Source organism: Pimephales promelas, chromosome 18 (assembly GCF_988280905.1).
Source record: "Pimephales promelas chromosome 18, fPimPro1.hap1.1, whole genome shotgun sequence".
In the NCBI taxonomy this organism is placed as follows: domain Eukaryota; kingdom Metazoa; phylum Chordata; class Actinopteri; order Cypriniformes; family Leuciscidae; genus Pimephales; species Pimephales promelas.
Window position 1 is genome coordinate 2,571,675 of NC_142786.1, and position 12,970 is coordinate 2,584,644.

At 36.3% G+C, this 12,970-nt stretch overlaps 1 protein-coding gene across 1 annotated transcript in view; it reads right to left on the bottom strand.

The window, feature by feature from the left end:
* Positions 1–227: 227 nt before the first annotated feature.
* Positions 228–12,970, bottom strand: part of bop1 (BOP1 ribosomal biogenesis factor) — an 87,234-nt gene continuing 74,491 nt past the window's right edge. The window contains exons 11-16 of the mRNA XM_039678372.2: positions 10,069–10,201; positions 7,834–8,014; positions 7,098–7,389; positions 4,889–4,973; positions 4,623–4,730; positions 228–1,005 (exon numbers count right to left, since the gene is read on the bottom strand). Coding sequence (XP_039534306.2) covers positions 852–1,005; positions 4,623–4,730; positions 4,889–4,973; positions 7,098–7,389; positions 7,834–8,014; positions 10,069–10,201 — 953 coding nt within the window. The 3' untranslated portion in view covers positions 228–851. The remainder of the gene's footprint in view (positions 1,006–4,622; positions 4,731–4,888; positions 4,974–7,097; positions 7,390–7,833; positions 8,015–10,068; positions 10,202–12,970) is intronic.

Here is a 12,970-nt window from a genome sequence, read left to right on the forward strand (position 1 = left end):
GGACCGCGACCTCCACACGGAGAGACTCGCAGCCTTGAGACTGACGAAGGACCCGCAGGTGGACGGCCTCCACGAAATATGATCTATAACACACACTGGCGTCTGATCGGCAGCGTCTGGGTCTCTCGGCGGAGGAAACGAAACCTATTCCCAGACTCTCGCCGCATATAATTCAGGAGTCCCCTCGAAAAACCAGAAGAGAGAGAGAAAACAAACTCCAAACACTCTTCAAGAAACACCATGTTTAATTAAAAAGCTAATACAACAGGTAAAGGTTTCACAAGTCAATCGGTTAAGGTAAAAAACAATAATCAAGACGTTGACAGCGGTGGGTGGATGAAATCTGGATGAAACGCTTCGTAAAGGGGTTTAAGAAAACATCAGGAGGTGTAAGTGAAGGACAGCTTTGTTTCATGTCTTGTTTCCTTTGGCACGGCCTAACGTCGGACATTTGTTTCATTTCAAATTCAGCTTCCTTGTCCAAGGATTAGCGGTCGGGCTTGATTTGCTGTGGGGCACAGACGGGCCGATACGGAAACGGGCCTTTCCGAGCGATCACGGTTTTGGGTTTGAAACCAAACCTGTCTCTCTTTTTACAGCGTCAGTTACTCTGAACTCGAGTCCAGTGGGAATCTACGAGCGGCTGGATGTATTTTCTGCTAACATAAAAAAGGCAAAACATAGCTCAAACGCATATTATAATGACATGTTCAATATCAGATCAGGCACTTGATTCCTGCCAGCCACATGTCGGTGTCCTCGGAGAGCGTAAAGAAACCTCATTGAGTCGGAACTGCTGGGTAATTTCTGGGTTGGAAGCCTCGAGGTTGTGGCTGTTCGCGTCTCGTTCTCTAGGTGAAAAGACGCACTGTTCCGTCGGCCCCCGAGGAAAACACCCAGGGTTGAGTCGGGTGGAAGGTCACGTCGAGGACCCCGAGGTCATGAGTGATGCTGTGACCCTTCAGAACCTTCACTGGAACAATCAGAGGATTCTGCAGCAAATCACTGTAGGATAAACACACACACACACACATTAGAAAGGTTAGAATAATCATTTTCATCATGTTTGGCTCCAATAACGGTTCTTGAATTTCTGAATTCTTTTCTGCCAAAGGACATTTCTTCAACTATGAGAACTTTTATTAACCAAGGTTTTTTTTTATTTTTTTTATTAAAGCTAACAGATTTTTATTACATGAAGGTCATATTAAATCCATCTTTGAAACATTTCTATTTATTATTTTTAGTCTTTTTAAGTGTACAGATTTTTTAAATTAATTAAAATATAATATTACAACTTTTTAAATGTCCCATGTACAGATTTTATTGCTTTTATTTGTTGAAAAAATGTATTAAATGACATTTTAATTAGTGCTGTCAAATGATTAAAATACTTAATCGTGATTAATCGCATTAATGTCATAGTTAACTCGCGATTAATTGCATTAATGTCATAGTTAACTCACGATTAATCGCATTAATGTCATATTTAACTTGCGATTAATCACGTTAATGTCATATTTAACTTGCGATTAATCGTATTAATGTTATAGTTAATTTGCGATTAATCACATTAATGTCATAGTTAACTCGCGATTAATAACATTAATGTCATAGTTAACTCGCGATTAATAACATTAATGTCATAGTTAACTCGCGATTAATCGCATTAATGACAGTTAACTCGCGAACAATCGCATTAATGACATCGTTAACTCGCGTTCAATCGCATTAATGACGGTTAACTCGCGATTAATCGAGTTAATGTCATAGTTAATTTGCGATTAATCGAGTTAACGTCATAGTTAACTTGCAATTAATCGCATCAATGGCATAGTTTACTCGTGATTAATCACATTAGTGACAGTTAAATTGAGATTAATCGAGTTAATGTCATAGTTAACTTGCGATTAATCGCATTAATGGCATGGTTAACTCACGATTAATCGCATTGATGTCATAGTCAACTCACGATTGATCGCATTAATGTCAGTTAACTCGCGATTAATCGCATTAATGTCATAGTTAACTCGCAATTAATCGCACATTTTATTCTGTTCTAAATGTCTCTTGATTTCTTTTTGTTTGCTAGTTTGCTAGGCCAAAAGGACTGTTAATCGCGCGATAAAAACGCTGTTAAAATGGGTTTGCGTTAACGCCGTTAATAATACGTTTAACTGACAGCCCTAATTTTAATACTAAAATGTCTAATAATAAAATGTCTTGTCTACAGATTTTATTTGAAACAATTATTGAAATTATTTGTTTTTCACTCTTCACTCACTTTGTTTAAATCATTTATCAAAACAATTTATATAAATGTATTATTTGCATCACAAATTTGGCTATTAGAACAAAATTCCCTCATTTTAGCCCTTATGCTTGTTTCTCAGACATATTTCAAAAGGAAATACGCCAAAACAAAATGAACAATGAATAACATTCGCCATTTAATTTGAACATACACACTTAACTCTTAAATATTAAAGCTAAAATAAAAAAGTAGAATAGAATATGATCTACCTTAGGAAACTAGTCTTTTATAGACTAGTCACTACATTAGTAAAAGTCTATTTTTAGACCAGTCAACTATCTCATCTCATCCCAACAGAAATAGTTTTTTCCCCCTCTACCAAAGTGTGGTGAGAACGCTTGGCCGGTCTGAGGGCCATAAAGGCCATAAAACAGTGAATTCTGGAAATATGGTTTGCTGTATATGCATCAACAGTTTGACTGGGGAAAGTAAGAAGTGGAAAAATAACATGACATCCTGAGTTTGAGTTTAAAGAGATCTATTAAGACCAGCTGATGAAGGGTTTCATCCAGATCTGGCTTGCCCTCCGCCGTACACGGACCATTAGCTCCTCTCAAAGAGTGATCCTGAACGTACTTCGGGAATGATAGTCTAGCCCAGCAGAAACACTGGACACAAGCCAGATAGACACACACACACACACACACACACACACACACACACGGACGGACAGAGAAGAACAGAGCGAGAACTAACAGAGTCAAGAGATCGCCACACTACTCGCACTGATTATGCAGTATGTACTGTATACTGTGTACACTCTATGCATTAACTAGCCGGGAGACACTTAAAGGAGTAGCTCACTTTTGAAAAACTTTTGCTGATAATTTACTCTCCCCCATGTCATCCAAGATGTCCACGTCATTCTTTCTTCAGTCGAAAAGAAATTAAGGTTTTTGACGAAAACATTACAGGATTTTCTCCATATAATGGACTTCAATGGGAACCAAACGGTTCAAGGTCCAAATGAGTTTCAGTGCAGCTTCAAAGGGCTTTAAATGACTCCAGACGATGAATAAGGGTCTTATCAAGTGAAACAATCACTAATTTCAAAAATAAATAACAAAGTTTAAGTTTTATAAGCTCAAATGGTCGCCTTGCTCTGTTCTGTGATGAGCGTTCGTGACTCTCCTGTTCAAACTCGTTCATCAAAATGAACAAATCTTTTTTTGAGTCATTTCATTCGTTGAATGAACCAAATGACTCGAAAAATGTTTTGTTCGTTTTGATGAACGAGTTCGAACTGGAGAGTCACACAGAACAGAGCAAGTTGAGCATTTGTGCTTATAAAACTTAAAATTTGTTATTTATTTTTTAAATGACCGATCGTTTCGCTTGATAAGACCCTTATTCATCACCTTGAACCGTTTGGACCCCATTGAAGTCCATTATATGGAGAAAAATCCTGGAATGTTTTCATCAAAAACCTTAATTTCTTTTCGACTGAAGAAAGAAAGACGTGGACATGATGAATGACATGGGGGTGAGTAAATTATCAGCAAAAGTTTTTTTTTAAAAAGTGAACTACTCCTTTAAGGCGTTTAACAGCTGGCTTGTTTGGAGTGTTTGTTTTGGAAGCTAGTGCGTTTTATAGCTTAGTTCGGTTCATTTAGGCATATATGAAAACTGTAATCACACTCGGATCCAGACCTACACAATCGCTCCGAGATCGCCCGCACGAAGTGGACTCGGCCCGATATAAATATTTTATACATAAATAATATTTTTTTTCTTAAATATACAGTACATGCATGTGTGTGTATTTATATATATTCCAAATATTTTGGATGCGATTAATTATTAATATTTATACATTTAACATAAAATTAGGTTTTTAGTATTTATCACTGCATACCACACACAACTGTAATTTAATTATCAATCTTTATGTATTTTAAGTAGTTAGCAGTACACATTAAACACAGTATGCACTACACTATTATTTAACATAGCTTATGGTATGATCAGGACAGAATACTAGCTTATTAGCCTATGATTTAAAAAACAATAATGAACCTTTCAAACAATATTATGCTTTATCATCACATTTTCAAAGTTTTGGCAGTCCACTAAAAAAAAAAAAAATCAGCCACAAAATCACATCTGCTATTAATTTAAGTTCATTTGTCACTCTGAAAAATGGAAACTCGAGTGCATTGCATTGTGGGATACTGCACTCTTTTGAATACTGCACATATTCAGGTATAATATGCTTAAAGAAAATTGTCTATATACTGTAGTAACAGTACGAATAGTAGTGTAGTATTATTTAAACACAGCCATAGATGAGGAAGAGGAGCAGACTCACTTGTAGACCATCCCGTGACAGACGATCACGCTGCCGTCATCAGAGCCCGACGCGAACAGTGGGTAGTGTTTGTGGTAGGCCACGCTCCTCAGAGCCTTCTTGTGATGCCTGTGTGGACAGAGACACAAGACAGACCCGTCAGCAGAGGGACGTTACGCAGATCCCAGGACACATTCATTCATCTGACAGCGCCAGCATTACCAACAATTTCCCTCGAGTCTGACCCAGACTGCCCAAATTATAAAAACCTGCTGGCGCTGACTCACCGGAGAACTTTGTACGGTTTCGTGGACAAGTCCAGATCGAACCAGGCCAGACGACAGTCGTAGCTGCCGCAGATCACGTTGTCACCTGTGGAAAATGGGTGAGAGAGAACAAACCAATCACTGACGTCACATGATCACAAAAACAAGATTCAGATCAAGCCAGAACTTTCCTCTGGTCAACTCCAAACACTCACTTTTATATAATATACTCTAAACTGGCTGAAGAACGTGCCCGTTTTCATTTTGAAAGGTCACCGTAAAACGTTAACGTTCATAATCGTTCACACAGAAACGAATTTCTTCTCGTTTATTCACAGTCCTCTCATTCCAGACCCATACATCTTACTTTCTTCTGTATTTAAGTATTTTTTAAAAATCTCCAAGCTGCCATTTTCCACTCATTCAAAGCCTATGCTGGATCTCTAAAACTCCCAAAAGACAAAAGAGCGCCATTAAAATAATCCAATGACCAGAGTCATCTGAAGCCTACAGGAACAGAGATATTTACAGCAGCATTCACTCAAAATCTTCCCCTCAAATCTTTACGCATCACATTGCTTCATTTCAGTTTATGCTGAGGGAGAATTTCTAATTCGATTTTATTTCAATTACATTGTGGCTTTAGTTTTAGTTAACAACCCTTACTGATGCAACAACAACAAAACTGGAGAAGCCAATGTTTCTTTTTTATTAATTGTAAGATCATGTTCTTGACGAACCCCATGTTTGCAAGTGATTAGGCCTTCTATCTGTAACATTTAACATGACTTTTTTTGATGTGCATCAAAGAATAAGTAAGTTTAGTTAATGCCTGCTTACCTCAAGCTTGCATTTTGTGCATTTGACATTAAGTTTCCATCTACACGTTTTCATGCAAATTTTGAATCTAAAAATGCTGGATGGAAGCACTAAGATGCAAATAAAATGTCCAAAACGCAATATCTGATCTATCAGGTAGGAACTGTACAGAAATTGAATAAAGTTATCAAACACTTGGTTTTATCAAACACATTTGATATAGATTAATCCTGTAGTACCGAGTGATTTTCTCTGTCTTTTGTTCTCTGATTTATATTAAATGAGACATCACAGCGGCAGCTTTTTTAGGCTGCTGTCACTTTAAGACCTGAAGCACATGACACAGATCTCACACACATCCTATTTTCTCACAACTATTTATGGTTATTTAAGATTATTTAAATAATTTAAGACGGCTTACGAGGTTATTTAATTTAAGACAGCAAAGCTAGCATTTTGACAGTTTTGTGCGTTATTATCCGTTCAAGCGCGAAAGAGAACTCGATGCACTGAAGAGTCCTATGTTCTGACACACACACACACACGAGATTCACTGACAGCACACATTTAAGTTGAATTTTTTGCATCTTATCATGACTGAATGGCTTGAATGGTTTAATAGCACTTGAACGAATGATAGTGTTATCAAATACTGTCGCGCAGCCCAAAATAAAAACAAAAAAACAACAACGTTAATTGTTTTAAATATTTACACGTTAACCTGGAAAAAAATAATTGCATAAATGTACATGTTCATTTTGACAGCCCATCATATATACAAACCAACCCTAAATAACAAACAGCTTCCATCAAATGGATCATTTTATAATATCGAAGATTTAATCTTAAATATTAAAATGTAAGCGGTAAATCTCTATGCAACAGGAAGTGCATCAGATGAAATTCTTCACATTAAAACGACTGGATTTTACAAGCCATGATAAATATAATTGCATAAATTAACATGTTCATTTTGACAGCCCACCATATATACAAACCAACCCTAAATAACCAGTCTTGTGACGAATAAGTGTTTTCTGTTGTTAATTCCGGCTTGTATTTTTTATTTAGTTTTTTTTTGTTTTTGTTGTTATTTTGTTTGTTGTAATCTTTGTATTTGTCTAGGGACTACGGATGTAAATTAGCCCTGTGGCTATAATCCGGCATGTTTACGTCTGTTTTGTTGTCTCAATTCAGAAGTTCATTAATGTGCATTGTCCCTATCAAATAAATAAATAAATAAATAAATAACCGCAGCTCTTTTCATTAGACAGCCGCTCTATTCTTTAATCGCACAGAAAACAGAAGCTCTGAGATCATCCATTACAGAAGAAAGAAAGCCATACAGTTTATGAATGAAATGAGGGCGAGTGCATGATGGAGAATGTGAACCAAACGTGTCGTCACGCACCTGCCGGGTGGACGGACATGCTGGAGATCCATTTGCAGTTGGCCATCAGCTTCTTGGTGAGCTCCTGTTTGATGAGGTTGTAGACGCGCACGTATCGCTGCGTGGCCACGAAGAAGTAGGGCCTGACGGGGTGGAAGGACACGCACTGCACCAGACCCTTGCTCTTGCGGAAGGGGTTCTGCGTCCTGCGCTTGCTCACCTGGTGGATGACCACCTGCAGGTTGCTGCTGTTGTCGGGCATGACGCACGCCAGGTAGTCGCCTTTCCCGTGCCACGTCACCTGCCTCACGGCCTTCAGAGAGACACGAGAGAGAGAGGTCAAAGCCATTCTGTGGTAAATCTGCAGACGATTAATCCAATTATAACCTCAAAGACACGCTGGGACTAAATTTACTGCCGTTATTAACACCGGCTCGGCCTCTGCCAGTCTGCCAGCGCGTGCTGCTGCTTTGCTTTTTCCAGGAGTTTTAATTGGACACTAGAGGCGTCTTAAATTTCTTTCCATTTCAGGAAAAAGACGACCACAGGCTCGCGGCCTCTGCCAACGGTTAAAAGCCTCTGGCTGCCGCTCACGTGAGGGACGGACGGACGCTCTCGAAAGAAAGACGTTTTCATTTCTATTGTTAACTGGATTGAACAGCCTGGCTAATGGTTATCGTGATGATGTCATTCCTATGAATATGAGAATGAACGGTAGCGCTTTTCCATAAGGTCTCTTTGTGTACGTTTTGATTACCTTGGGGTGTTTCAGGACGAGGCGGTGACCCTGCTCGTGACCTTCGCCCTCTGAGACGGCCCACTGCACAGGCTGGTCCTTGGCTTCCTCTGGCTCCTCATAGGAAGAGATCAGCTGATCCGTGGCGGCGCACAGCAGCCGGTCGCCCAGGCCAGAGTTCAGGAGGAGGATCGTGTCGTCACTGCACACACACATCAAGATAAAGTTGTCCTATCCGTATGTCCATGTATCTAACCAACATATCTATCTATCTATCTATCTATCTATCTATCTATCTATCTATCTATCTATCTATCTATCTATCTATCTATCTATCTATCTATCTATCTATCTATCTATCTATCTCTATCATACATCCATCAATCTATCTATCTATCAATCTATCTATCGATCTATCTGTCTATCTGTCTATCAGTCTATTCATCCATCCATCCATCCATCCATCCATCTATCTATCTATCTATCTATCTATCTATCTATCTATCTATCTATCTATCTATCTATCTATCTATCTATCTATCTATCTATCTATCTATCTATCTATCTATCTATCTATCCATCTATCTATCTATCTATCTATCTAACATATCTATCTTACATCTATCTATTATTATACATCTATCTATCTATCATCTATCTATTTATCAATGTATCTATCTATCTATCTATCTATCTATCTATCTATCTATCTATCTATCTATCTATCTATCTATCTATCTATCTATCTATCTATCTATCTATCTATCTATCCATCTATCTATCTATCTATCCATCTATCTATCTATCTATCCATCTATCTATCTATCTATCTATCTATCTATCTATCTATCTATCTATCTATCTATCTATCTATCTATCTATCTATCTATCCATCTATCTATCTATCTATCTAACATATCTATCTTACATCTATCTATTATTATACATCTATCTATCTATCATCTATCTATTTATCAATGTATCTATCTATCTATCTATCTATCTATCTATCTATCTATCTATCTATCTATCTATCTATCTATCTATCTATCTATCAATGTATCTATCTATCAATGTATCTATCTATTAATGTATCTATCTATCTTACATCTATCTTACTATCTATCTATCTTACATCTATCTATCCATCCATCCATCCATCCATCCATCCATCCATCCATCCATCCATCCATCCATCCATCCATCCATCCATCCATCCATCCATCCATCCATCCATCCATCTATCTATCTATCTATCTATCTATCTATCTATCTATCTATCTATCTATCTAACATATCTATCTTACATCTATCTATTATCATACATCTATCTATCTATCATCTATCTATTTATCTATCTATCTATCTATCTATCTATCTATCTATCTATCTATCTATCTATCTATCTATCTATCTATCTATCTATCTATCTATCTATCTATCTAACATATCTATCTTACATCTATCTATTATCATACATCTATCTATCTATCATCTATCTATTTATCAATCTATCAATCTATCTATCTATCTATCTATCTATCTATCTATCTATCTATCTATCTATCTATCTATCTATCTATCTATCTATCTATCTATCTATCTATCTATCTATCTATCTATCAATGTATCTATCTATCAATGTATCTATCTATTAATGTATCTATCTATCTTACATATATCTTACTATCTATCTATCTTACATCTATCTTACTATCTATCTATCTTACATCTATCTATCTATCTATCTATCTATCTATCTATCTATCTATCTATCTATCTATCTATCTATCTATCTATCTATCTATCTATCGAACATGTTAACATCTATCTATCCATCCATCCAACATCTTAACATCCATCCATCCATCCATCTATTTAACCATCTCTCCATCCATCCAAACATCTATCTATTCATCAATCCATCCATCCATCCATGATTATCTGATTAACTAATAATTAATGATTATCTATCTATATACCAATGATTAATATGAATCGCTGGCTAAATAATAAACACTAATTTATATACTAACACTACCAATGTTCCTCCCTGGGAACATTCAGTTCTTGTAAATGTGTAACTCATATTCTGAAATGAACACTTCTCATAATCGGCCTTTCCTGATGCTGATTAAATACACTGCAGCTCAAAACTCCTGCTGTAAAACAATAAACGGCACATAATGAAGCTTACAAATACAGATGAACCTCAAATAAACTTTCAGATGCAGAGAAAAAGGAGGCGTGTCTTACTAGCTGACAGCGACCAAACAGACGGCAGGATTGGGATTCCAGGCCACGCCCTTCACGGCTCCGCCCACATCCAGTGTCTTCAGGCAGCGCGCCGTACTGACCTCCCAAAACCGCACCGTACAGTCATCAGAGCCTGAGGTCAAGGGGGCAAACAAACATGCTGATTCATACATATACAAACGTGTTACTGATCTATTCAGCATTCTATACTGTTTCCCAATGAAATGCATAAAGTGTAAATGTGTGGACGCAGACGTTCGGGACGCTGACAGCTCTAAGACCCAGCGGTCTCTCAAGCACAACAAAAGCGCTCCGTCAGCTCTCTCATCGGCACACATGGAGGATAACTCATCCTCGCTCTAACATAACCACTATGACATACAGCAGCGCTTTGGCATGAGTGAACAGCAATAATACAAGATTACTGTAGGTGACAGACACAGAAGACAGGTTTTTAAAAAATATATGCGAGCTACTGCTGTTAGACGGGCATTATCGTCATTACATAGCCTTTTTACTTCAAAAAAAAGAGCCATTTTTGTCCATCGTATACATAGTGTGAGTAAAATGACTAATAATGAATAGCTGATTGTATGTGTAAACATTAATTTTACAGTACGTGCACTTGCATGTGCTAACTGTGTACTAACCAAGAAATGACTGGTAATATAAGGTAACTACAAGGGTTACGGTTAGGTTTAGGGTTAGTATTACCCAGCTTTTGTAATTACTACAGTAAGTATAGAGTATGTACATGGGAACAGGGCTGTAAAATAAAATAAAACACTGCCCCCTTTTCAAAACAAATTTAAAAATCCAGCAAGTAAACAACTTATAATTGAAAAGTTCAATTTAGTTTAATCAGAAACACAACTGATGGTAATGCATCTTTTATGATGGTCATCTTGCTGTGTGCTTTGTATGATGGTCATCTTGTTTTTGTATTACGTTTGTTTTATGTCATTAGTGTCTTTTGAGCCTATTTGGGCTGGGCATGTTAGTGCAAGACACTATAATAAAATAATAATAAAAAAAAATATTATATAATAATATTATATTAAATATTATTTATTATTATAATTATATAATATAATAATATAATATTATAATTATAATAATATTATAAATGTATTATTGTAATATTATAAATATTATTTAATATTATAAAACATAATAATAAATATTATTTATAAATAAAATAATAAAATATATATAAATAAATATTATATAATAATATTATATTAAATATTATTTATTATTATAAGTATAATAATATTATAAATATTATAATCATATAATATAATAATAATATAATATTATAATTATTATAAATATATTATTATAATAATTTTATAAATATTATTTATTATTATAAAATATAATATTATAATAAATATTATTTATAAATAAAATAATAAAAAAATCAAATGTTAAATTGCTTTTCCAAGAAGCACCATGTCGTTTTATAAACTGTAAAACGTTACCATCCTTAAGGTAATGAATGCATACAATTTTAAGTCTAAATAAAATACATTTATTTTATGGATGGCATAATGCCATTTATTAACACTTGACGCATTATTCATCTTTAAATTCACTTAAAAAATCGTCTTATCTAACAGCTAACGGCTCTGTTTCACTTTACAGAAGGGAAACCCCATCCTCGTATCAGCCAATCTGCCGTAAAATCTCATTTTAACTTTTATACCTGCATGCTTCATAAACGCAGGAAAAACAACACGGGGGAAACGGGCCAGGCCGGAGGGTGGAGTGTAATAACTCCAAAAGCCATAATCACTTTTTAAGTATTGAGCTGTATGGCGACAGATATAGCAGGAGGGACGGGCTCTGTGGCGGACACCCGCTGGCGGTCAGAGAGGCCTGTCTGGAGCACACACACGCCGATGTGTGTGTGTGTGTGTGTGTGATGCAGGGGACACCGAGACTTTCCTGTAGACGCTCAAGTATGGACTGTGACCATAAATAAGATGGAAATGAGGGTAATATTCGCCTTTATAGAGGGGAAAGCAGCATGAATGTTAAAAGTCCATTTTATAGGACAGTAATGGCACTTGGAGACTGTAATGTGTCCCAAAGGATGACAAGAATGAGACCTTAACGTCAACAAGAAACAGCATTTGCAATCCATTTTACTACAATAAAGTGGCATTTCGGAGTGTAATAGGATATTCAAGAAGGAAAAGGGCTTGAATTTATCCGTGTTTGCTCATCAAAAGTGGGAATGGAGCCCGGCCTGAATGAAAGCTTGCTAAAACGGATTAATATCATAAAAGAACAAGCATAATTTTGATTTCTTTGTACGGTTATTTTGTGTCTATAAATGGCTGAAAAACTACAAACTTAAATCTGTAAAAGAATCCACTTCCCATAGTTTGTATCGGGAAACACTAGAGTTTCTCACACAGCGTTGTGTGTGTTGTTGTGTAGTTTGTTTTTTGGGAGCGTATGGATCTCAGGCACAAGCACTTCCTGTGGCCAAACGCTCTGATCTCTTTTAGCCGCTCGGCTAATTTGTAGTTGTGTTTCTGGACAGCGCCCAAGAGATTCATTTTTATTTTAAACTCCAGCTTTATGAAATGCACCCAATGTTCATGCTGACATTCAATCCCCACATTTCTTCATCAAACAGTCTTTTTTCTCACAGTTACAGCTCACTTTGAGCTGGGTGTTTATTACAGAGGAAAAAAAATTACATATTTTGCAAGATGACATTCAAAAGTGACATTTAAGATGTTTATAATTTGCGAATAAAGCAGCGTTTCCATCCCATGTGTTCAAGAGCACAAAATTGTAACTTTCTGGGAAACTAACGCAAAATATCTGTGATAAAAATGGATAATAAAAAAGTGCCTCTTTTTCCCTCCATCATAAATGACTAAAC